Genomic DNA, 27,281 nt, shown 5'->3' on the forward strand with positions numbered 1-27,281 from the left:
TGTCATTCATAAATACAAAATTTTATTTGCACTTCATTAGTGTAGAAAGACCACGATGCTTCTCATACCACAACACTCAGGACACACCAAGTTATTCAAATACATACTTATTTACCTTGACTAAACAAAACAGTGCAGTTTAATAAAAGATATACCAAAGATAGAGTTCACAAATTCCTTATCAGACCCTCAAAAAAAACCCCAAAAAAACAAGAAAACTTGAACACAGTCTAGGCTTAATAGGAATAAGCTTCGCCAACAGTGGGAGAAGTCCATCATTACAAAGATACAGGATGCTTGGGCAGATGCATGTGTGTTTGTTGACAGAGTAAAATGTAACTCTTAAAACCCCTTTAAACAGGATTTGTGTAGGACAGCAGTGTGGCTTTAAAATCTTTTCTATAGTTTCAAAAATTCGTCTTCTTTATTTTTATTTCCTTTATCTCCCACCCCCCCACCCCCGCCCAACCTCTGATGCTGGGGATTGAAGCCAGGGCCTCGCGTGTTGGGCGAATGCTCAAACCCTGAGCTACACTCTACACTCCCTGCCCGACAGTCTTCTCTCTCTTAGTCATTCTTAAAAGCGTGTCCCGGCCATTGGGACAGCCCCAGATTCTGCAGCCACAGGACCCAGTCCCATCCAGCCCACTACCTAGGAAAACCTCTCACTACATAACCCGATAGATAACCCTGTGGCAGCTGTGGAGGGAGCTTTGCTTTGGGGCAGACACACCCCAAACCTCAAGATGCTACAGCTGGGAAAGCCTCGTGAATAAAGAAAAAGCAGTCGTCCTGTCTCCTTTTTCCAGGAATCTTCAGTTTTGTAGATTTTTCTTTGAAACAGAAAGCGAAGCACCGGGTCCTCTCTTCTCACCGGAGTATCTGCCTCGTAGTGTAATTAACAAGGACATTTACAGTACTCAAGAGATATTACACCTTCTCTCCCATTCTTCACACTGGAAGTACTACGCCCCCCAGCGTACGCACACTACACACGGGGGTAATGAGGAAATAGATCTGAAGGGAAGTGGTAACTTATAACCCGACCTTACCCAGGATTGCATATTTGCATATTTACAAGTTAGTGTATAGCTGACTTGGGTTACAAAGTGCGAAAGGAAATTGTCACATGATTGTAGTGCAGAACAGAATGTTTCCCCTCCTAGGACTTGTTTGCACTCTGTCTCCAAAGCAGCAATTCAACAGCATCGGACATGTGGTCTAGGTGGAGGCAGCTCTGGTGGGATCTCAGGCTCTGGTTGTAGAGAGAGGATGCTATTGGACAACTCGTTTCTCAAAATGTCAAGAGGCATCTAAAGGACAAGGAGAGAACACAAAGACCTCAGTCTTGCAAGTGAGAGGCAATGGTCTCAGTTGTACAGCCTTTGTTTTATGTGTATGTGCACCACATGCCTGTTAGCTGATGAAGCCGGGTGTGTGTGTGTGTGTGTGTGTGTGTGTGTGTGTGTGTGTGTTGGGTCCTGGAACTGGAGTTACAGATGGTTGTGAAATGCTGAGTAGGTGTTGGGAATTGAACTGGGGTCCTTTGGAAGAGCAGCCAATGTTCTGAACCACTGACCCATCTCTGAAGTATTGTTTTATGCCATTGGGAGAGGCTGGGAAGCAGCTTGGTGAGAAGTATTTGTCCAGCATGTGTGAGGAGACCCTAGGCTTGATCCCTAAGAGTGTGATAAAAACCACACATTATTTGGACAAAATCTACTATGATGAAAATTTAACAGATCAATCAACACAAAGCCAGTCCATAGTCTAAAGAAAACAGGAGCAACCTCGCCAGGTACATAAACAACCAATTCATCAGTTGTTTCTGAATCATGTCATGTCTGTGACAACCTATGAGTTGGTCCCCCTGGGCCCCAAGTGACATAATTAGTTAGTGCTTAACAGTTAGCCCTCTCTGCCTGGAAGGGTCTACACTGCCAGATTCAATGAAACTCTGAGGAAAAATATCTGGGAAAAAAGAACTGTGCCTGTAACATGTACAGCTGTCCTTAACACACACTGCGGCTCTTTACAGAGCACTGGGAGTCACCTAGTGATGGCGTTTTCAGGGTTCCTAGAGTCACCCCTCTGGGGAACACCAGTTAATGGCTGAGAGATGTCCGAGGAGTAAGCAAGGGTTCTGCTCAGTGAGGCATCCTCTGTGACAGTCCCGGTCTAGGGAGGGACCCGAGGAAGACCCATAGCTGTCTGTGGCCCTTCTCTAAGGAAGGCTGCACACTGCAAAGGGGCTCCATATTAAACTTAATTCTTTGGGAAAAGAGGAAAAAAGAAAAGGAAGTGTCATACAAACATGGCACTTCATTTACCTGCAGCACGGGAGACTGAGCCTAGGGCTCGTGGCTGCTAAGCAAACGTAATCACAGTGCTACACTCAGCCCCACTCTATTTATATGTTGCTAGGCAAATGAGCCATGCCCCAGCTTCTACCAATGAGCCATGCCCCAGCTTCTCACGGTCATGAGACCTTGTGTAAGTCACCCTAGAACATTCTATCTCAAGGAAAGGAAACAGACTATCAACCCTAAGGACTCCAAAACCCTAGGCATGAGCAACAGCTGCCAATGCAGCCAGCTGAGCAGGCACATGTATTTATTTTTACCTTTTTCAGAATGTCATCAACGAGTTTCAGAAATATCTCATCCACATTGAAATTGTCCTTGGCACTGGCTTCACAGAACCGCATCCCAGTTATCTGCTGTGCAAACTGAGAAGACATGTGCTCGTTTTAACCACTCGGTGTAACCCAGCCCTACGTGGGTGTGTCAGGCCGGGCCTCTGACAGGACCACAGACTCTGTGCTTTCCACTAAGGGAGGGGGAGCTCAGGGTCTGTAAAGTCCCATTTATGTTCAAATATCAGGTTCATGTGTACAGCAAGGTCCTGTAAGTAAATAGCAATATATACATATATAACAAAATCTCTAGAGACCTTTAAATCCAATTATGTGTGTACGAGTCTAAATGTATAGTGATCTGACATTTAAAATATGAGTATCAATGCTTTTCCATGATTGGATCCTTAGCAAAAGTCAAGGCAGGAGAAAAAAAAAACCATGAAAGCAAATCTTACAACCTAAAAACATTTTTTCTGTATAAAATGTCAAGTTACATACAATACAGTGTATACTAATGTGAACGGTTCCGAGGGTGGGCCCGGGCAGTTACCATGGCACTCTGCTCTGACAGCATGTGAGTGAGCCCCGAGCGAGCCCTGAGTGACACACTGCAGAGCATGGGTGTGCTTGGGAGCACCCCACATCCACGCACCTTTTCTCCTTGCTGCCTGGAGATTTCTCTGTCTGCTTCACAGTCCAACTTATTTCCAACCAAGAGAAGCTCGGCATCTTCTGAAGCATACTGTGGGATTTCAGAGACGTCACACACTGACAGACAAATGCAAACCCACACAACTTGTCACCACTTTCTTATTGTTCCTTCTCCTCCACTGTCCCTGAGCATCTCCCGAGGTGGACAGGGCTCTCAGTGTTTTGGAAAGTACCTTCTGCGAGGCACCAACAACTACCATGGCCTTGGCCTTGGCCTCAGCCACTCTTTAGACTCTGTGAAGGAAACGACTGAAAACAACAGGCAAAGCTATGTACTCAGAAATGGTCCTCAACTGTAAAAGGCCAAAGGCCAACAAAATGGGGAAAGAATGAAGCAAGGTGTGTAAAACAAAGCAAGTCTTTCTGCTCGAAGAACACTGGACGACACAGGAAGGCCCCCCCGGACAATAGCTGGTGACAAAATGGAGCCAGTCCAAGCTTTCAAACTTACTTTTATGCTATAATGGAGTTAGCATTAACTCTACAATCCAAAACAATTTTAAGCTCTATCTGCAAGGTTTTAAAAATATAGGTCCGTTAGTATCTCTTGAATAATTCACTCCACTTTGTGTACGTCTGAAAAGTCATTTGAAGCAGACTGCATTAAGGGAACCTGGGGATCATGGCCAAAGTACTCTTGAGGCTAGCTAGGAGAAGGGGTGGGAGGCAGCTCCCTATGTGGGTGTCTTGCTGACATGGAGGTGTCAGCAAGAGCACCAACCTGACTGGCTGGGGTGATGCAACAGCCTGACCCAAGCTGAGCATTCCAGAAATGATAGCTCTTAATGGCTTTTGTTGTGTACACCTTTGATCCCAGCACTTGGGAGGCAGAGACAGGTGGATCTCTATGAGTTCAAGGCCAGCCAGGGAGGGCTACATAGAGATACCCTATCTCAAACAAGCAAGCAAACAACAACAATAAGAAACTAGCTCTATTTACTTATTTATTTATTTATTCATTCATTTATTTATCTACTTATCCATCCATCTATCTATCTATCTATCTATCTATCTATCTATCTATCTATCTATCTGAGCTGAGGATCGAACCCAGAGCCTTGAGCTTGCTAGGCAAGTGCTCTACTACTGAGCTAAATCCCCAACCCAAAAAACTAGTTCTTACACAAAGAACTATAGATAGAATACAGGACAGGCAGAGAGAGAACATGCCTGGCTCACTAGTCTTCTGAATAGGTGAGCTCAAGAATTAGAAAAAACTTGTGAAAGAAAGGGAGGGAGGGAGGAAGGGAGGAAGGGAGGGGAAAGGAAAGGAATATAGATCCCGCCACCAGCAGGCCTGGCCCAGACTCCGACTCTGATGGTAACCTCCCGCAAACAGGTGCCTTAGCCTCATGTAACACCAGCCAGCTTTGTACTTTCGATTTTTCTGATTCCGAGTCCCTCCCCATTGCCTGATTTGAGCTGGCTTTATAAACCACATCTATCAGTCTCTCACTGACTCTGCTGTAGATGACTCTCCAACCCCTACAATGTCAGGAGACTACAAGTTTTGATTTTCTTCGTTTTGCGCATGTGCATGCATGCTCTATGGCATGCGTGTGGAGGTCAGATGATAACCTGCAGGAGACAGTTCTCTTCGTCTATCACGTCAGGTCACCTGATGAATTCAGGCATCAGGCTCGGTGGCATCTTTACCCACTGAACTCTCCCACCAGCCTGGGGTGATGGGTCACCAGGTTACTCTTTTAGGGACTTGAAGCTGGCTTTTTTTTTTTTTTAAACCCGACTCTTGACTTGGGCCTCTGATGAATAGCGTTTTGATGTCATGAAGACTCAAATTCTTTTCCTTAGATGAGGAGGCCTCAACAGCGAAACCATCACCACTGCATATGAAGAGCCACACAGCAGATCACTGACCCCTCCAATTATCCTCCCCACATCCTCAACCTTCGCTTTTTTACCTCATAATATCCCTAAACCTATCCACGGGAGGGGGGTATTGGAGACGAGGGCCTTCTCTGGGCACAGCCACTCTCTTGTGGCACGAGGGTAACCGTGTACTCAGTGACCGATGCCGAGGGCAGAGCAAGTGGAGGGCAGAGCCCTGCTTCCCTCTTGTTTGTGGGTGGTGAGTTTCTCTGTGTGGCCCTGGCTGGTCTGGAAGGTGTCATGTAGACCAGGCTTGGCTCAAATTCAGAGACCCGCCCACCTCTGCTTCCTGAGTGCTGGAATTAAAGGTGGGCACCATCATGCCCAGTCCTCCTGTTTCTTACACTGGTCCCTAACATACCATGGAGAGGCACACAGGGCAAACCTGCTTAGTAAAACCAGAAGTGCACCTTTTCTGGCGGCTACATGACGGGCACAGTATAGTCAGGTTTAGTACAACTGCACACAAAACCTGTCGTGTGTGTTTGTAACATAAAGGAATTAAACATCTAATTACTGTCTAAGGGGACAGAACCTCTCAAATTGTGGTCAACTGTATATACACAGTCACCTTTCAATGCCAGCTGCTCGGTCTTCTAAAGGTGCACTGCTACACACATTTCCTAGCACAAAATACAGTTCACATTAACCATGAAGACACAGAATTTCCTGTAATGACTCAATTTTAATCTGAGAAAAATCTTCTCTTGTTCAAAATGAGGAACCGAAGAACATCTACAGTGCTGAGGATGATTAGGCCCCTGGACCACCCATGGGCACTATAAAGTACATAAAGAGTGTCCACACGACCTTTCCTGCTTAGTGTAACTCTGAGGAAGCAGCCAGATAGCGCAGCCAGAGTGAGTAAGGGTTCTGGCCAGAATGAAGGCTTGTTTTCTTCGTTACAAGCCGATTCTAGGCAATCTATTCCACCCCTGCCTCATCTCTATCGAGGTTGTGCATGGATAAGATGATGTTAGTCCACTGAGGATGCTCAGTCATCCTGTTCCCCCTTTCCTGTCATGAGTCATGATATGATGCCCCCAAACTGAGAGTTCACAGCAGGAGGATGTGACACGTACCTTATCAATCATCTTCATCCATTTTGGCAAATCATCAAAGGTCTCTTTCTTGGTGATGTCATACACTAATATGATCCCCTTGGCACTTCTGTAATAGGCTGAGGTAATGCTGTTAAATCTCTCCTGTCCCGCTGTGTCCCTGGGAAACAGCAGTCAAGATCAGTTCCCGCACCGATGGAGTAGGCAGCCCTTGTGGGCTGGTGCAAACACCCACTTTGCTCCTCCTCCACCCCAGGGGTACAGGATACTCTCCCCAGCCTGACATGTGGACGAGGAAATGTTCAGGCCATCTTACACTGTTAGGAGACACGTGCTTTAATCTGTATACAGATTAACAACTACATCGCATAAATGGAGACAGATTCCCCGCTGAGATCCACAGTTTATCCAGACTAAAGCCACAACGGGAATGTCAGGACATCAAAACATGGGGTCATTTGCTTCTTTAGAAAGAGAGACAGAGCAACTTATAAAACTGCTGTAGTCCCACTGAAGACTTCTCTCTAACCTGCCTTTGGTGCCTGACTGAATGCTTGCAGCAGGAAAAAACATTTTTTTTAGGATGACTATTCTGCATCCCCCAAATGCAGGCTGAGTTATTTTCTACTCTTCAAAGCTACTACACACCAAATTGTGTTCAACCACATATGACTGAGCAGCAGGGAAAGCGAAGCGTTGATTCCATTCAACGGGTTATTAGCCAACTGTCTACTGTACAGCAGTATGGAGCCACTTTATTTATCTAAAAATTTTAAAGATGTGTTTATTTGTATGAGTGCTTTGCTGCATGTCCATGTGCGTACCACATATGTGCCAGATCAGAAGGTGGCATCGGATCCCCTGGAACTGGAGTCAGGCATAGTTGTCAGCTACCACGTAGGAACTGGGAACCCAAGCTGGGTCCTTTGCAAGAGTAACAAGTGATTTTAACCACAGAGCCGTCTCTGCAGTCTCCACAAAGATAATCAACTATTGAAGAGGTGTCACGTTGTAAAGATACAGAAAATCCCAACCGTCTCTCCCTACCGTCATCTCCAGGAAGTTGAACTAACTTCTTCTCTCCTTCCTTCCTTCCTTCCTTCCTTCCTTCCTTCCTTCCTTCCTTCCTTCCTTCCTTCCTTCCTTCCTTTGTTTTTCGAGACAGGGTTTCTCTGTGTAGCTTTGAAGTCTGTCCTGGATCTTGCTCTGTAGCCCAGGCTGGCCTCGAACTCACAGAGCTCCGCCTGCCTCTGCCTCCCGAGTGCTGGGTTTAAAGGCGTGCGCCACCCACCGCCCAGGGGAAGTTGAACTTTTTCATCACAATGGTAAAGAGCTCATTTCAAGCTGGTGGCACTGGCCCACACCTTTAGTCTCAGCATTTGGGAAGCCGAGGCAGGTGGATCTCTGTGTTTGACACCAGCCTGGTCTACACAACGAGTTCCAGGACACCCAGAGTGGTTGGTTACACAGAGAAACTCTGTCTTGTAAAACCCATTATTTAAAAAAAAGAGAGAGAGAGAGAGAGAGAGAGAGAGAGAGAGAGAGAGAGAGAGAGAGAGAGAGAGAGATCATTTAGAGAACTTTGGGTTTTTTGCTCTCAGCTAAATTATCACTTACTAGAGTACCGTGGGATCTTATTCTTATATGTCTCTTCGATTTTGGTTCAAGCTGGAAAATTACTCTAACTCTGTTTTTTTAGTTTGGTAATTTAACATTTTTAAAGATTTATTTTTAATTGTGTGCATGCATGTGTACAATGTCTGCATGTGTACCTGAGGGCCAGTGCCTCAGAGGCCAGAGGCTTTAGACTCTATGGAGGTGGAGTTACAGGTGGCTGTGAGCCTCGACCTTGGTGAAAGGAATCAAACTCTGTCCTCTGAAGGAGAACAGCCAGGCATAGGGGCGCACACCTTTAATCCCAGCACTCAGGAGGCAGAGGCAGGTGGATCTCTGTGCGTTTGAGGCCAGCCTGGGCTACAACCTGAGTTCCAGGAGAGCCAGGGCTACTGTCTCTAAAAACCAAACCAAACCAAACCAAACCAAACTAAACTACCACCACAACAAAAAATTCTCAAACTGGGCTGGAGGGATGGCTCAGAGGTTAAGAGCACTGGCTGTCCGTCCAGAGGTCCTGAGTTCAATTCCCAGCTACCACATGGTGGCTCACAACCACCTGTAATGAGATCTGGTGCTCTCTTCTGGCGTGTAGGCAGAACACTGAATACATAATAAATAAGTAAATCTTAAAAACAAACAAAAAACCCAACCCAACCAACCCACCCACCCACGCATTAGTTGAGACAAGATTCCCCTACAATAAAGACTGGGCTGATGGGTAAAGAGAAACAGCCAGCTGACCATTTCTTTCTTTCTTAAATAAATCTTTATTTATCATGTATACAGTGTTCTGCCTGCACGCCAGAAGAGGGCACCAGATCTCATTCTAGATGGCTGTGAGCCACCATGCGGTTGCTAGGAATTGAACTCAGGACCTCTGAAAAGCACTCAGCGCTTTTAACCCTCTGAGCCATCTCTCCAGCCCTGCAACCATTTCAATCCTATGTTCATATCACGGTAGGGCACATGTTTCAAGGCTTCAGGTCTACTTCCACACAGTAACTTAGAGAGACCGTTCAGCATTAAGAACGCATATTGCTTGTACAGAGGACTCAAATTTGGTTCCCAATGCTCCTATCAAATGGCTCCCAACTGCCTGTAACCACAGCTCTGGGAGATCAGACTCGACAGGCACCTGTACTCATGTGTTCATATTGACTCAAACACATATCTACACACAAATTCAAGAAACTACATGCTACTGGACACATTTTATTTTAGTGGCACATTAAGTTTTTGTGTACATTCAAGTAGAAATATTTAAGTATAGAGAAAAAACTGGTCCTTGAAACATAATTGAGGGATTAAAAATGTAACAATATGTAATATGAAAATGTGACAGACTGCTGAAGTCTTTGGGATTTTAAAGGTGTAGGACTCCAGTATATTATTTTCATTAGGGTGACCACAAAAAGAAATGATCAAGAAGAAAGGCGTTTGTCTTAACAGCTCCTCTGTGGCAACCAACCGGCTCCAGGGAGGAAAGCCGGGTTCTGTCTTACAGCCCAACACATCCACCTGGGTCCTGAAATGCTGCTCCCAGCTACACTGTGGTCTTGAAGCCCCAGCTGATGGCAGGAGAACACACCAGACAACACACCACACACAACACAACAGCAATGGCGTGGAGACTGCCCTGGACCCTGAAGCATGACAAACAGTAGAGGCTGAGCATCTTCAATCTAAAACGCCAAATGTTCCAAGATCTTTCTGAGCGCCAGCATGATGCTGGTGCCACACATGAGAAATTTTATATCTGACCTCAAGAAACGCAGGCACACTAGAGATGTACAAGATTATCTTCAAGTACATGTAAAATGAGTTTCACCTTTAGACTTGGGACCCATACTCGTTATTTCATATTTGTATCTATGCAAATATTCCAAAATCCAAAACACTTCTGGTCCTAAGCATTTTGGGTAAGAGTATCCAATCTGCACTTTTATTAAAGAAATAATCAAAGAGAACCACGACCCCAGATTTTTTTTTTTTAACTAGCAAAATGAGTACAAAAATTATTTCTATCACTGAGCTATTCCTCTGGCCCATTTTTCATCTTTTAAATAAAATATTTCAGAAGAAAAAGTCTTTTGAGTATGGTGTGATTAATCAAGTAGCTGGCGTATTGTAGAAATAAGATTCACTCTGAAAATCCCTTCAGGGAAAAGGTTGTGTGGAGTGTTGATCAGATTAAGCAGCTCTGGGCACCGGTGAGTCACAGGGCCTGTCTGGCTGCGAGAGGAACAGCTAAGGGTAAGTAAGGCCCGCACCGGATGAAGCGACACCATCGCTCGGGCTGGGCTCTCAGACTAAGCATCCCCTTCCCATTCTGTCTCCTGGGCTGCTGAGATGTGAGCGGGCCGCTCCTGGCTCCTGCCACAAGCCCCTTCCACCATGAAGGACGGTACCCCTAAACCATGACACCCCTAAACCATGAACTGGGACAAGGCACCCTGCCCTTAAGTTGCTCTGTTAAGTACTTTTCACACACAAGTCCCACTTCCTAACCTACCACGAATATTCCATGCAGAGTGCAATCAGCTTTTCTGTAAATCAGTGCACACCACGACTCTTCCCCAGTGCACACCACCACTCTTCCCCGGTGCACACCACCACTCTTCTCGGTGCACACCACCACTCTTCCCGGTGCACACCACCACTCTTCCCGGGTGACATTCCTAGTGCACACTACCACTCTTCCCCGGTGACATTGCTAGTGCACACCACCACTCTTCCCGGTGCACACCACCACTCTTCCCGGTGCACATCACCACTCTTCCCGGGTGACATTCCTAGTGCACACTACCACTCTTCCCCGGTGACATTGCTAGTGCACACCACCACTCTTCCCCAGTGCACACCACCACTCTTCCCCAGTGCACACCACCACTCTTCCCAGTGAACACCACCACTCTTCCCCAGTGCACACCACCACTCTTCCCCAGTGACATTCCCAGTGCACACCACCACTCTTCCCGGTGCACACCACCACTCTTCCCGGTGCACACCACCACTCTTCCTGGTGCACACCACCACTCTTCCCGGTGCACACCACCACTCTTCCCCAGTGACATTCCCAGTGCACACCACCACTCTTCCCAGTGCACACCACCACTCTTCCCCAGTGACATTCCCAGTGCACACCACCACTCTTCCCAGTGCACACCACCACTCTTCCCAGTGCACACCACCACCCTTCCCCGGTGACATTCCCAGTGCATACCACCACTCTTCCCAGTGCACACCACCACTCTTCCCGGTGCACACCACCACTCTTCCCAGTGCACACCATCACTCTTCCCCAGTGACATTCCCAGTGCACACCACCACTCTTCCCAGTGACATTCCCAGTGCACACCACCACTCTTCCCAGTGCACACTACCACTCTTCCCAGTGCACACCATCACTCTTCCCCAGTGACATTCCCAGTGCACACCACCACTCTTCCCCAGTGACATTCCCAGTGCACACCACCACTCTTCCCAGTGCACACTACCACTCTTCCCAGTGCACACCATCACTCTTCCCCAGTGACATTCCCAGTGCACACCACCACTCTTCCCCAGTGACATTCCCAGTGCACACCACCACTCTTCCCAGTGCACACCACCACTCTTCCCCAGTGACATTCCCAGTGCACACCACCACTCTTCCCTGGTGACATTCCCAGTGCACACCACCACTCTTCCCCAGTGCCACGCCAACAGCTGCAGAATTTACAGAGAGGGCAGAGGGCAGTTTCTGGAGAATACTTTCCCATCTAAGAGAAAAGCCGTCTGAGAGCCCCCGTGGCTGAATACATACTACCAGCTCTCATGGACCAGGCTTCCATAAGGAAAGCCAGGAACTGATCTGAGTCGAAGCCACTGTGGGGAAATCAGACACAACCAACAAGAGGCACCTGAACATTCAGACATAGATTAAAAAAAAAATGTGTATGTGTGAGGGTGCCCTTGAAAAATGTATATGTGTGAGAGTGCCCTTGGAAAATGTGTACATGTGAGGGCACCCTTGGAGACCAGAAGGTGCCAGATCTAGAGCTGGAATTACAGGCAGTTGTGAGTGAGCCATGAAGTGTGAGTGCTGGGAACTAAATTCAGGTCCTCTGCAAGAGCAAGGGCTGTTCTTAACCGTTGAGCCATCTTTCCAGCTTCAGAACATATTCTGCCTGTCACCCACTCAAACCAGCTGTACACACATTCTGATATTAGCTACATTACCCTTCTCAGGGAAAAAGAACACAGCCACAGATGCTAGGTGCAGAGGTAGACGTGTCCTGAACCCTTCAAAAGCTGTCCTGAGCACTTCTAGTTAGGAAGAGTGGCTTGTGACGAAGATTAAAATGTTATGTATATGGGTGCCTTCCCTGCATGTGTGTGTGTACATGTATGTGCCTGGTGTCCAACAAGGTCAGAGGAGGTCATCAGATCCCCTGGGACTGGATTCACAGACAGTTGTGAGCCACCACGTGGGTGCTAGGAACCAAAGCCAGATCTTTGAAAGGGCAGCCAGTGGCCTGAAGTGCTAAGCATTCTCTCTCTCCAGCCCGTGGGAGATAATCGGATGGACAGCAATGAACTAAACAAAGATTGTTACCTTTTTCTGGACTAGTGTAAGAAAAACCTATGTTTTGTTATCAAATACTTAGGCAAAACTGTTAAAAACAAACAAAACCATAGACCGCCCCTCCCCCCCAGCCCTTCTGTGGGGTAGACAGTTGCAGATGACCAAATGAGAGTGATTACCTCAGGACACCAGGAGAGCAAGGCTGGCTCGGCTGCAGCTGGGCCCCAGACAAGGACATGGATGAAGGATGGAGACATGCCACTAACAGTCAAGCGTTAGATGACCGGTGAGACCACAGATGCGGCAGCAGTTAACGTGGATGAAAGCAAACACACACAGACGGTGGACAGACAGTCAGAGCTGAGGGCCACCTGCCAAGATGAGTTAGTAAGCTGAGTGTTGCACCTGAGTTAGGAAAACCACAACGCAGTCTCCAAACAGCTCAGCGGGGCTGCCACTCAAGCACCGCGCGCCAGGCCCCGCCCTTTCTTCTACAGAAGCAGCTAGCAACCTGGGGGATTCTAGCTGCCACTGTGGGTTGTTAATAGGGAAGAGAAAGATTTAAGCATCGAGGACAGTTAGAACACAGCCGGTCTGGCCTCTTGTTCCAATGTTGAGCTGAGAAAGGATCTCGCCTCCTCAGATGGGGTTTCTGGGTCCCCTCTGGTATGCAGAAGATGCCCCAGTCACACAGCACCCACAGGCCAGCAGGAAAGGGGATACCTGCCACACTAAGTCCACACTTATCAGCACAGGGCCCGAGCTGTTGTGTAGGTGATGTGTTTTTCCCTCCTGACAATATGGTTACGAACATATTGGGCTCCTTTGAACACCATGCAGTAATTTTAAAGACATGAAGACATGCCTTTCCCCCTACCAGTGCTGGGGATGGAAGCCAGGGCCTTGTACATGCCAAGCAAAGAGTTCTACCACTGAGCCACACAGCAGTCCAAGACATGCAATCAAGTAATTATTTTAATGATAGCAGTTTGGAGACATGTCAGTGATCGGAAAACAGAGGCAGAGAGGCTCAAACAGGCTCTCAGGACAACACCCCACGTGCAGATGGAGTGGGACGTAAGGAGCCATTTCCAGGAAGAACTGGTCATCTGATTTTAAAATGAGCGAAGGAAAGCAGATGAGGCGAGATGGCTCAGGGTCCATTTTAGTAGCCAAGCGTGTGGACTGTTAAACACACAGGGCGTAACCGGGGCAGGCTGAACTTACCATATCTGTAATCTAATTTTCTTCCCTCTCAGTTCGACAGTCTTGATTTTAAAGTCAACACCTGTAGATAAAACAAGTGACTATGAAGCAAAAATAATAAAGACGCAGTGCACCACAAGAATCCCACTTATAAGCGTGACTCAGAAAACTAAAAGGATCGGTATTGCAAACACTCCAAGGTGTGAGGGATGGATGCGCAGAGACCCGCAGATCTGGGCACTCTCCCTCTCCACACTTGACCCGAGCCCACGCCTGGCTTATCCTAGCACCTGCTATTACGTCATCCATGACTCCTGGTGCCAACTAAAAACCACAGCAACATGAACAGAGGACGCCAGTTCAGAGATAAGGATTCTTAGATGGAAAACCTGAAATTTAATCCTGATTTCAAGCAGCCTTTGTTTGAATCTGGAAGTTATTAACATATTAACATTTTTAGCCTATTAACATATCAACATTTTTAGCCCTCACAAGTGCTGGCAAATATGCACATGACTCAGTATATTACTTAGAGAGGAACAAATAGTTAGAGACAGGCTGGGTAACCAAGTAAGGCCTCAGCGCACACACACACACACACACACACACACACACACACAAAAAAAAAAAAAAAAAAAAAAGGAAAAAAAAATCTACCCATCTCTAGATTAGCATATTCAATTTTAATTTTTATTCATTTTAATATTGCAAGCAAACCATCGTGTGTAATATTTTTCCTTAAAATCAGACCATTAAGCATCAGATAAATTTAAAAAATCCAAATTTCATTTGTGTATCTCATCTGGTAACTTTTACATTTTTCAACACAGTATTGACAAGCGGGGGAGCGAGGAGATGCTGGCCAACCACAGCACCAGAGATGGTTCTCTTCTGGATCTATTTCCCAGCGGCCTGCCGGGACCCCAGAAGGACGATCCCAGGCAGTAGGCATGTGCAGGTGACCAGAGCCAGCACAGTGACTCTGCCTGTCCTCTGCTCATCCGTTTTGAGGCCTGTGGCAGCAGTGGTCAGATGAGGATCTGAGGTGAACAGAACGACATGTGACTGGGTTTAAAATTAGCAACACACTAGACATGTTTGTAAGACTGAGCTGCTGGGCAGCCCCTAGATGGACAGCAGAGAGGTTCTGTGAATACAAAACGTCACCATGGAGACGGGTCCACTATGTATCAATTCTTGTTTTTATTTTTGCAATGTTTGTTCATTTGTTTTTTGTTTGAATTAGGGCCCCTCTACATAGTCCTGGCTGGCCTGGAACTCACTCTGTAGACCAGGCTGGCCGAGAACTCACAGAGACCACCTGCCTTTGCCTCCAAGTGCTGGGATTAAAGGCGTGCGCCACCACACCTGGCAATTTCAATTCTCAACCCTTCACACCAGACTGGCAAGGCTGACCGACACAGTGTCACCTTCCACTCTCCAGCTGACTGCCTCCCAAAGGCAGATGGCCCTCAGGCACAGCCGTGAACCTGAAAGCAGGTCTGTGCAGGCCCATGGCCTTGAGCAAGGCTCCCAAATGACTCACCCCAAGGTAACAGCACCTTAAAGTGACACCTCCGAGGCACAACCACACTGTCGGCTCTGACTGTGACATGGCACAGCTTGGCGACAAACCACTGTCTTTACAATATTAACCTAAATGTAGGGCTTCTTCGCCACATGAATCTGCGATGTGAATTACACATCAAACTCAAGCTGCCATGACTACTATTTTATTTCACGTTTTAAGAAGTAAATGTTTACTTATTTGTTTCTTTATTGTGGTGTTCGAGTGGAGTCGGAGGACGATTTGCAGGAGTTGGTGTTCTGTACTGTGTGGCTACCAGGGGGCAGGTCGTCCGGCTCCAAGGGTGATAGGAGGCTTTGCACACAGCCATCCTGTCGGCTCCCTTGATTTCACTTTTTTTTTTTCTACTTCAAATGATTTTGTTTTCAGAATCTGAGTTAAGGAAGATATAACTTTGGTAAATCTGTTATTTTACTGAAAAGAAGTGGCCAGCGGCATCTCTCCTGAGTTCTGCTTCCGGTCACCTAACAGACCTCATACAACCAGGCAGGGCTCCCGTGCTAAGTCAGGCTGTGCCTGCACATGTCACGTGCTCGCCACGCTTTCACAGCAAGTTTGGAAACCCACCTATGTTGGCAGTCCTCTGTGAGAATTATTTTTCTAACCACAAAGCTTAATGAACGAAAAAGAAGGATCAGGCATTCACACACAAAACCAGGAAAGAAGATCAGTTATTTGAAATGAAGCTGGACAGAGGATCTGTTCAGCCAGCGGGGAGAGCCGGTACTAATGAGCACAGTAACCACAACGGCATCAGCAACTGGAGTGGAAACTCCAGAGCTGCGAAGTGGGTGAAGTCGGAGTCTATAAACCGGCTGGAGAGGTGGTTAGGAGCACTCCCTGCTCTGGCAGGGGAGGACTCAGTTCAGTTCCAGCACATACACGGCAGCCTGTAACTCCAGTTCCAGGAGATCCAATACCCTCTTCTGACCTCAGCAGGCACTGTGTGCACACAGTGCAAATACATGCCTACAGGCAAAAACACTCATATGCCCAAAATAAATAACTCTAAAAAAAAGAAAAGAAAAAACCGGGCTGGAGAGAGGGCTTAGAGGTTAAGAACACAGGCTGTTCTTCCAAAGGTCCTGAGTTCAATTCCCAGCAACCACATGGTGGCTCACAACCATCTGTAATGAGATCTGGTGCCCTCTTCTGGCTTGCAGGCATAAGACTGTATACATAATAAATAAATAAAATCTTTTTAAAAAAATCAAGTCTATAAAAGATAACAGCCCATTAAAACTGTCCCCTCTCTTAAATAAAAGAGCCTGCATTGAACCTAACAGCTCCAAGTAGCTTGTAATGATTGGAAACTTAATTAAATTTATGGCTTAAACACATCTTTGTATTAATACAAGTATACCACTGGACATGTCTAAAAACGCTGCCTCACAAATATGAAATGGCTCTAGGCTGTGTATCTGCACCACCTGCGTGCCACAGAGATGGTATTGGTGATTAATGAATGACAGCAAGCCAGCAACCGTCTCAGCTGTTTGGGCCACATCGTTAGGGGCAGGCGGCATAGACAGCAGTGGAGAACTACACATCCACACTCAGGGACGGAGCGGTATCACCTTCACATCTATCCACACATCCACCCACAGGGACAGAGCGGTATCACCTTCATCTATCTACACATCCACACACAGGGATGGAGCGGCATCACCTTCATCTATCTACACATCCACACACAGGGATGGAGTGGCATCACCTTCATCTATCTACACATCCACACACAGGGATGGAGCGGCATCACCTTCATCTATCTACACATCCACACACAGGGATGGAGCGGCATCACCTTCACATCTACAGCACTGCCGAAAACCCAGTTTCTCAGAGGCTTCTTGATGAACAGGCAAGCAAGCAGCCTTCACTACCCTCTGGGTTAATGGGGACAGTCCCTGCCCCCAAAGCTGGGTCACACTGACCTACATTAACACACCATGTACTTGGCAACAGAGTACCTTCCCCTGCCATCCACTCTTAGAGAACCTTCTCGTCTGCCCAGAAACCTTTTAAATCCTAGATTTCCCACGGAGCCTTCCCTGACCATACCGACCCTGCTCCCACCCCGATTCTGGCTCTGTACTCTTTCTTTGCTGGCCTCAGCCAGAGGCTCCATCCTCCAAAGACCTAGCTAGCATCCTTGGCTTACTGCCCAGCACCCAGCAGCAACCCGACGACTCTGAAGGTGACTGAAAGTTGGCCTCTCTTCTCCATTAAATGCTGTAGAGTAATTTAGGAAAAATCAGGGATATTCAGGGCTGATCAGTAGTTTTTGTTTTGTTTTGTTTTTGTTTTTGTTTTTTTAAAGACAAGAGGCAGAGGAGGCAGCTGTGGAAACGGGAGTGATGGATATAAACACGTGTGTGTGCATGTACAGACACATTTTACTTGGTCTACAATTCTGCGAAGGACAGTCTTACTAGGCTGTAAACGTCCCAGAGATTACTATGGTAACAGATTACTTATCGCATCACTTCCATGGAGCAGTAATCCCTAAATAGATTATTCTGTTGACTTACGTTTAAGCTTCCAATTGTATAGAAGTCTTCTGAAAACATGTTAGTGATGTTTCCAGAAAGGACCTGGCTTACAGGGTTAGGCTCCCTACTCCAATGGGTGCTGTCTCTCAGCTACTGGGGCTCATGTTCCGCCTTCATCTGTTTTAGTAGCAATGACAGTCTTATCTGTCAGATATTTGGTGCCTTGCACACCCTGTGCTCATGGAAGTCCAGTCAGGTGGGCACTGCCATGTCATCTTGTAGGGACATCTGATCATAGACAGCAGGGTAACTGCTAGACCACATGCTAACACAACAGCAGAATCATGATTCAAGTTCACACGTGTGTGAACAACTAAAGGCTCTTATAATAAAGATCAGGTGGGTGAGGAAAAAAAAGGTGTGTGCAATGTTCTGCAAACGGTCCATTACTGTCATAATCATGGCGCTAGAGGTGAGTCTGGCTTCGCTTCCTTCTTGGTCTGTCTTTCAGAGCCCAAGCAATTGCTGCCTAGGAAGGCCAGAAGGGAAAACATTTCCAAAACACTGTTTCTTCCTGCTGAGCCCTAAGAAGTCAAAAAAATGAGACCAGCAGAAATACACAGACTCCCCCTTCTTCACGTTCCTTTCTAGTCTAAAGAAAACAAGGCACTGTGGTCCAAGTCTTGGATACAGTCAGGCTCCTGCTTCCCCTCCCGCAGGATAACCTTGCTTCTCTGCCAACTCAAGCCCCGCAGCTTGTCCTGGACGGCACTGGACTTTCCTGAACATTCACACAGCTGTTCCAGGCTCTCACACCGGTCTCCATGTAAAATGGTTGTAACACTACAGTTCTGTCACAGTTACTGCCTTCGGTGTGGAGCACGACTTTTCTTCCCAGGATATACCTCAGACAATGTCAGCCACTTTGGGACATTATATTCCTGACTTGACAGTGACAGACTAAATTAAGAGATGTGTCCAAGTCACAGACAGGGGCAAGTCCAACATTGGGTGGGAGGCACTAAGTGTGTGACAGATAGCCTCTTTATTTTTATTATTATTATTATTATTATTATTATTATTATTATTATTATTGGAAATGAGTCTCCTACCCGAGCTGCATCATTCGTGAAGAGAGTACAGGGTGAACTGTGCACCATGAGGGACAGGGAGACGCGACCAGCTGCCTCCAGACCTGCTCTTTTTCTACTACTGTATCAAGCCCAGATTTTATTTTTTGCCTGCATGTATGGCTGTGTGAGGGTGTTGGACCCCCTAGAACTGGAGTTACAGACAGTTGTGAGCTGCCATGTGGGTGCTGGGAATTGAACCTAGGTCCTCTGGAAGAGCAGCCAGTGCTCTTAACTGCTGAGCCATCTCTCCAGCTCCTGAAGTATCTTATGGGTAAAAACTCGTGGATTTGACTGGCTTTTCCTCCCTAAGCTGTGTTGTGAGGATTCAGTAAACTAAAAGCAATATTCTAATTATATCATCTCGTGATCATTTCAGAGAAAGACACTATTATAGAGCAGACCTGGGGGTGAGAGAGGGTTGGACGGTGGTTTGAGACCACTGGCTGTTCTCAAAGAGGATCCAGGTTTGGTTCCCAGAATCTACATTGGAGCCACATGCAACTCCGCTTCAAGGGGACCTGAAACCTTTTTCTAGCCTCTGAGGGCATTGCACACATGTGGTGCAGAGACATACATGCAGGCAGAACACCCATACACATAAAATAAAAACAAACCTTTAAAAAGTGGGTGTGTGCAAACCCACCATGCATCATTACAGAGGCTCACCAGGCTGTGGCCAAGTGCAGGGACACAGGTAGCTATCTCTGCCTTCTCTTTCATTCTGGCCTTGACAAATGCAGACTACCCTGTGACTCTGCCCGGCACAGGGATGCATAAGCCACAGACCTGATGCGAACACACAGGCAGGGCAACATAGGATAAGGCAGGGAGAGGCTGGGAGTGCAGAGTGCCCACACCGGGAGACAGTTCTGTTTTCACAGAAGAATACAGGAAGAATCTCAGAAAACGGTGCTTATCCCTTCTTAAGTAAAAGGACCAAGAACTAACTGTGCTGGTGTTTGCTGTATTCCAGGGACTACTCTAAGAGCACGTGTGTTATCTCACTGAAGTGTATCCCATTAGCAAACAGAAAACTGAAGCCAGGGGACTGGAGAGATGGCTCAGAGGTTAAGAGCACTGACTGCTCTTCCAGAGGTCCTGAGTTCAGTTCCCAGCACCCACATGGTGGCTCACAACCATCTGTAAAGAGATCTGGGGCCCTCTTCTGGCCTGCAGTCACATATGCTGAATATATAATAAATAAATAAATCTTAAAAAAAAGAAAAGAAAAGAAAAGAAAAGAAAACTGAAGCCAGTGGGCCTCTTCTACTCCCTGGCCACTATACATCATTGCCAGTTCTTAGTCCAAACAGCTGTGGAACAGCCAGATGCTCGACTAGCACAGTGCTATTCAGTGCAGGGCCTGTGAGGTGGTCGTACTTCACCAGTTGTGGCTGACACTGACATTTCTTACTCTACAGTATACACTGTGCACATCTGGATGGATTTTCTGGCTGTTTCTGCATTCACAGCACTGATATGGAAAGCAGAAGGATGGATTACCTTTCTGGGCCAGGTACCTAGGACATGGTACACACTTACTCCTACACTGTGAACTAGGGAGAAGGTGCCTCCAACCCTCTTTTATTGACCGAGGAACCTGATGGAAGTGGTCTGCCTAAAGACACACTGGTAACTTACAAAAGAGCTTGAACCGAGGTCCAGCTTGCTACCTGCCAAACTCCCCCATCTGGGCAGCACAGGGAAAGGCCACGGTGGCTGAAGAACAAGGCTTTCCTTTTTGAGTAAAAATTAAAAGAACAACAAAAAAAAAGATTGCTGACTTGAAATTTTATTTGAGTTGATCAACAGGAGAGTACTAACATCTTATCATACAAAAATAAATAAAAGTATGAGGAAGGGAAGGAAAATGGGAGAAAAAGGCCAAGCTCTTTATTGACAGGGAATGGTGACATCACAGGGTTCTGGCCAGCCAAGTTCAGAGGCTTCTACATTAAGAAGGGCAGGGAACAGGAAGGCTCCTCATCCGCCTGCCAGAGGTTCACTGGAACTTGTTTTACTTGGTAAGCTAAGAAGGTAGGACCACAAGTGCTGGAGTCAGCAGCCGGTCAGACTAAAGAGGAGGAGGGGAGACCTTTTAGTGGTACACACACAGTGTCCTAGCAGCCCGTCAGACTGAAGAGGAGGAGGGGAGACCGTTCAGTGGTACACACACAGTGTCCTGTTAGGTCTGTATTGTTGCTTCCTGGATTTACAGAATTAAATAACAACATAGCCACACTCAATTAGGGCAGTGGGTTTGGTCTGTGGTTTTGTTTTCCAAATACTTTTCCAACATCAAAGCTGTGCGACAGAAAGAAAAAAGGTAAACAATCAGTTCCTTCCCTCTGATGAAACACAATGGCTCGCACCTCTTTCCTTACACTGGACCGCCACTCTCTTTGTGACCCACATCCCCTCAAATGCGATAACCCAGGTATGCAGGTGTCAACTTTGTGCCCTATTTAAATGGCTCCGAGAATGGTCTGATGTAGATACACAGAATTTCTAAAAAACATCTGCCAAGTGACTGCGTGTTTTCTTTCCCAGTTCAGACCAATGCTTAGTTGGAACAATGTATCTGATGCCCAGGCTATAGAACAACTCTCACGATCTATCCTCGGCAAAGGCATCCCCTCTCTTCTCCAACCAGTTCAGGGCCTCCAACAGAGCTCCTGGCAGAGTCCACAGGCTGGAAAGACGGAGCACACCTCTACTCCGACCCCTATCATGCATAATAAGACTTTCCCTCTTCAGTGCGAGAAGCAAGGAAAGAAGGGGGACATTCTGGGGCCAGGTCTAACGAGGTTTTTATTTTCCCTGTACAGTTGATTCCAAAGAAATCTACAGCCTTTCTCTGAAAGACAGCCACCAGGTGTCACACGACGGACACTGCACAAGCCTGTGGGCTTCCACTGACTCCCTAAATAAGTGCAAACACAGAGTACTGCTCCCTGGGCCTGTGACCCAAACAAACCTCAGTTCCTCTTCCACTTGCTGCTCCCTGAGTTGCGGTCTCCCATCACTTGGGCAGTGGGTGGGGCAACGGGGAAGTCTGCTGTCCCTCAATGTTTGGAAAAGGGAATTCTGGGCATTCTTCCCTAATCTCCTCTCTCTCTCTTATTTTATGTGTGCGGGTGTTTTGTTATATCTGTGGACCACATGCACGTCTGGTGCCCTCTGAGGTCAGAAGGGGGCATCAGATCCTCTAGAACTGGAGATACAGATGACTGTGAACTGCCATGTGGGTGCTGAGTACTGAACCCAGGTCCTCTGGAAGAGCAGCCAGAGCTCTTAACTGCTGAGCCATCTCTCCAGCCCCCCTCCCCACAACTCTCTTAAGTGAAACACTCAGAGCATACATGCCATGGTTTGGAAGACTGAATTTAAGCACAGAAGAGCAATCAAAACAAAATCATAGTTTTAACCCAGAAAAGCAAGTGCATCTTGACTATTCTCACCCAAACTTCAGCCCTAAAAGTTCCAGACGAAAGAGCAAAATGGCCAATTTCCTCCACACCCATTCTGAAACTTCTAGGTAAAGACAACTACGACCACATTTATAGGCAAGCCAGACGGCCAGTAAAGACATCTGTGACTACATTTGGAGGCAAGCCGGATGGCCATTTCTGCCTGGGTCTCACTCAGTCACCTGTTTTATGAGCCTTCAATTCTGTTGTCAGTTCAAGTACTCCTGCGGGTGTGGCCTAGGCTGAAGCCTGTCTGGGTTGCTTAGGCATGCCCCATCTCTGCATGAACTAGAGAGGACATCCAGGAAGCCAAGACAAGGACTGTGGCCAACAGGTTAGCATCGCCTCTCTAAGTCCTTAGCTGTCTTCTGAGATCTGGCCTTCTCAAAGGCGGGCCTGGGAAGCTGTAACTATTGTTGCACAGGACGAAGGGAAATTTAAAGAGTTTTAAATCTGCTACCTGACCAAATTTAAAGAGTTTTAAATCTGCTACCTGATCGCTCCTAATTTTTCCCATCTTCATTTTAAATCTCTCTCTCTTTTGGAACTGATGATGGTGGCTTTTTAAAACATCTTTACTTGGCAAAATAAAAGAACTGATGACCCTATGATGGGTCGCTACCATTTTTAAGGGGAATTTTACTGCTCAGGAATAATAGAATTCTGGTTTAGACAGCTTTACATCAATTTATTGCCATGTTCTGAAAGTTTAAGGATACTTTTCATATACATAATGAGATGACAGGCTGGACTGAAGTCTAAACACAACATTTGTGCTTCATATTTTATAAATATAGACGGAAGGTCATTTAATGCAGTATTTTAGAAGAGGGTATCTGATCCCCTGGTGCTGGAGTTCACAACTGCTTGATGCGGGTACTGGGAACCAAACTCTGGTCCTCTATAAGGCAGCGACACTCTTAACCATTGAGCCATCTTTCCAGTGTACCCTCCCTGCCCCTGCCCCCGCCCCACAAACATATCCTAATGGATTTTCTTGAACTATACTTTAAAAGTTTATTTATGCTAAATTAAGGGGATCTAGCACAAAGAAGGCGGATCAGGAACTCAGTACTGCTTCTCTGTCTTCCACCCAGAAAGTAATCACAGGATCCCACTCGTACCTAGGGATTCCCAGCAGTGCACGTAAAGTATGTTTACAGTACAGGTGTCCATGGAAGAAAACGGTTCAGGTATGTCAGAGATACTGTCTAGGCGAAGAAGGAACTAGAAAACTGGCCCAGCCTCAGCTCAGACGGGTGCCAGCGTCTACAGCAAACTTCTTTCTTTTTCCCATCTCTCTAATGTCACAGATGCTGTTCCTCTCCTTTGAAAAGACTCAGTCTCATTATTCCTGCTGTATCAGAGCAATTCAATTCCACAGATACGATTCTACTTGGAACATCACATTCAACCATGATAATTTCCATTAAATAATTTAAATATCTGTAGCTTTTCATACACTTGTGAATTCTACATGTTTAAAACCTAGGCTGCTCTGATAATTAATGATAACAATAAAAAACCCCAACATTTCACTGATTCAAATTTTACATTGCTCTACCACCTCAGACCCCTAAGGATGGTTTCCACTGTTTCCTGTTACACAAAGTCCACAGGTGTCGGATACGCCGACAGGGCGTATTTCAGAAGTCTCTCTTCCAGCCTCTGAATTACAGGTGCCATCCCTTGCTTCTGAAACCCATCTCTGTGTCCACATGCTCAGAGACTGCCAGGTATTTGAGAGTTCTCTTCCAGAAGCGCGGTCTCTTCCAGAAGCAGCCAACATCTACAAGCCCTGACTCAGTAAGAAAAACAACATCAGGGCAGACACTCATCCTCCATGTGGGGCTCTTTGTACCGGGATGAGAAGAAACCAGAAACACAGGCCACAGAAGGGATCCCATGAGTTTCTGCTCAGACAGTAGCTACAAGGCCACAGCACAGCCAGAGTCATAGGTAAACAGCATTCTCTAAAGGAACTTAAGGAATGAACTTCGCCTGCCCACAGTTCAATGGGAAGAAATGCTCTAAGCAACTCTTGGCCCCAGCCAGGAGGTGCTTCTAAGCTAAGTACTCTCCACTGCCATTTGGCTCCCCGTGAACTTGGCACCTCTTGCACACCGATCCCGGCTTTCCACTTTACCCCACAGGCAGCGAGACAGCCAACAGCACAGAGCAGGTGCTCAACAAATGACCCACTCACTAGGAGGGCAGCTGGACTCCGAGGCGCGAGCTAAAGAGGAATCTGTTAGCATTTAGTGTCTTCAGGCTATGATTAAGCCATGGTTACCATCTTTCTCTGAACTCCCCACAACAAAAAAATATTTACTGAAATTAACTACTATAGCCTGCATATGGAGTAGACAAAAACATTCAAGAAAACAAACAAACAAAACCACAGCCAGGCGGTGTTGGTGCACACCTTTAGTCCCAGCACTAGGGAGGCAGAGCCAGACATATCTCTATGAGTTCTAGGCCAGCCTGGTCTACAGAGCAAGACCCAGGACAGGCACCAAAACTACAGAGAAACCCTGTCTCAAAAAAACCAACCAACCAACCAACCAACCAAACAAACCTCTCCCCGACAAAAAACAAAAGAAAAAAACCCAACCACCTTTAACCACCCTCAGTATGGGGAGACACACTTCCACATAATTATGTGTGTAAGGGGGCCACTTCCCCTGCTCATTCCCAGATAGTCTATGTAATCCCAGGCTGCCCCAGGCTGGTTTCACTCTGCCAATGCTGGGAAAGCTCATGGCCAGGTCCACCCTTCTCAGAACTATATGCCAGCCAAGGTCTCCATAATGCTATGTCCCCATGAAACTTTGTGTGTGGGAGTTCTGCTCTGGAGGACACCTTTACCCATCCCCTTGCTCACCTCATGCCTTCATAGTGTTAGTATCTGCACTGATTTTTCCTTCTGAATTAAACACAATCATACCCTTCATTTTTACATATGTAAGTACAGGGTCATAAAAGACTGATAATCCTCAACTGCCTTCAAACCTACTGCACTTAAGTCAGATACTAACACAATAACATAAGCCTCATTTCCTGGCTAATAACTCCCTACATACTCTCATGATCCACGATTGGATATTTGCAACAGGTATAATTGTTACTGGATTTCAATATCGCATCCCCAAGACAAACATTTTAAAAAAAAAGGTGGAAGAAACATAAATATTAAAAAAAAAAAAAAAAAGGAAGAAGGGGAAAAAAGCATTAAGGGGCATACGCAAAAAGGAAATTAAAAAAGTCAATGTGAAAATTGGAGGTTTAATTTCCCAGCAAGTACTTAAAAACTGCCATACTTTTGTTTGCTACCTGATAACTTACCAATTATGATCTCATGATCTCTCTGAAGAGAGTCCCTAAAATTCTCTATAGAATCTCAAAAGTGGAAGCCATCAATGGTTACAACTGTAAATATGTGTATATGTATTTAGTATTTCAGATCTCCAAGCTGAGATTTTGCTTGTTTGAGATAGGATCTCTCTACATAGCCCTGGCTGTCCTGGAACTCAAGGTGTAGACCAGGCTGGCCTCGAACTTAACAGAGATCTACCTGTCTCTCCCAAATGTTGGGATTCAAGGCATGCGCCAAACATTTCTTGACTCCCTGTCCAGTCCCTACTGCTTGTTTATTGTAGACTCACCTCAAATCTGGGCAGCCTATTCTATAGCGTCACCCCAAATCTGGGAATTTTCCATGGGCACTACTGGTTCCCCTACCCCTGACAAATCTCAATGTCAGGTCCTGTCAGTCCAACGACATCAAAAACATTCCCTTGCAGTTTCAAATCCAGATCCCGTGTAAGGTAAGCAGCAGCGTTACATTTCACCGACCTCGGGTGGGTACTGGAGGAATGGTTCTCACTTTGCCTGTCACCCGGTTATTTGAGGTCAAGGATAAACACAGCCGAAATCCCTCTGCCCTACATTTCTACACAAAACAAGAAACTGGAGTGCAGCTTTAGTGCGAACATTTTTTCAACTTCGTTCCAGTAAACCATGAAAACGGATGGGAAATGAGAAAGCAAGCTGTAGTTCTTTCCTCTAGCCCGGAATGCTAAGAGGTTCGATCCCGCTTAGGATGGTGATCTCGGGGAGCTGCACCTGTGGGTGGTCCCCCCCCCCAACCCCCAGGCTTTACTTTTCAAAACACCTCACAAAGCCGTTTTCCTGGGTGAGCTGGTGTAACGGACCGGGAGTTTCCGCGGATGTATCACCCTGAACTCATGACCCGAGAAGGATCCGGGGGAATGTCCCTGCTCTGGGGTCGGACACCCGCGGAAAGGCCACGGAAAACTCGGCCTGGCCCCGGGAGGGGGGGGTCAGAGCTTCCACGGGGACCCGGCCTGTGCGCGGCTCGCATGTCAGACGTTCCCACGGCGGGAGTACCGGGGACACCCGTAGAATGGCCACGGATAACAGCCTGTCCCGGGAGGGGAGGTGGTGGTCAGAGCTTCCACCGGGCCCCGACCTCCCCGCAGGCCCACCCGCCCAAGCCCGGCGTACCCACGGTGGACTTGCAGGCCTCGCAGAACGTGTCGTCGGTGAAGCGCTCCATCAGGCTGGTCTTGCCCACGCCGCGGGAGCCGATGATGATGACCTGCAGCTTGAAGTCGGCCGGCCTCGGGGGCTGCTTCCTCCGGCGGGCCTGGCCGCCCGACAGCGCCGGGGAGACCGCACCCAGGCCGCCGCCCGCGGGCCGCCGGTGCAGCGCGGCGCTCGGATCCATGCACGCATACGGCTCGCGCTCGGGACGCCGTCCGCGCGCCCCGGGCCCCCGCGCACCCTCCACCCGCTCCGCGCCGCTGCCGCCGCCGCCGCCGCCAGGAGAGGAGGAAGGGAAGCAGCTCCTCCGCAGCAGCGGCAGCAGCATCCCGGACCGGGAGG

The 27,281-nt window shown here is 47.2% G+C and overlaps 1 protein-coding gene across 2 annotated transcripts; it reads right to left on the bottom strand.

Moving 5' to 3' along the window:
- On the bottom strand, nucleotides 1-27,281 carry Rab12 (RAB12, member RAS oncogene family). Of its 2 annotated transcripts, XM_028894937.2 has the most exons (6): nucleotides 26,901-27,281; nucleotides 13,712-13,772; nucleotides 6,322-6,460; nucleotides 3,291-3,380; nucleotides 2,624-2,728; nucleotides 1-1,313 (listed from the first exon to the last, which is right to left on the bottom strand). In XM_028894937.2, the coding sequence occupies exons 1-6, from the start codon at nucleotides 27,265-27,267 to the stop codon at nucleotides 1,200-1,202; spliced, it is 876 nt and encodes a 291-aa protein (XP_028750770.1). In that variant the 5' UTR covers nucleotides 27,268-27,281; the 3' UTR covers nucleotides 1-1,199. The 2 variants fall into 2 exon arrangements, with proteins under 2 accessions (XP_028750770.1, XP_028750771.1); XM_028894938.2 differs by lacking the exon at nucleotides 2,624-2,728.

Source organism: Peromyscus leucopus, chromosome 13 (assembly GCF_004664715.2).
Source record: "Peromyscus leucopus breed LL Stock chromosome 13, UCI_PerLeu_2.1, whole genome shotgun sequence".
NCBI lineage: Eukaryota > Metazoa > Chordata > Mammalia > Rodentia > Cricetidae > Peromyscus > Peromyscus leucopus.

What these genes read in the sequence shown, in the direction of transcription:
- Rab12 (XM_028894937.2), bottom strand. Translation starts at nt 27,267, where the DNA reads ATGCTGCTGCCGCTGCTGCGGAGGAGCTGCTTCCCTTCCTCCTCTCCT. An exon ending in GGATGAAGATGATTGATAAG is followed by an intron (nt 3,381 to 6,321) that starts GTACGTGTCACA and finishes GAAATCCCACAG; the next exon opens with TATGCTTCAGAAGATGCCGA. An exon ending in TTGATGACATTCTGAAAAAG is followed by an intron (nt 1,314 to 2,623) that starts GTAAAAATAAAT and finishes CTTGTCCTTTAG; the next exon opens with ATGCCTCTTGACATTTTGAG.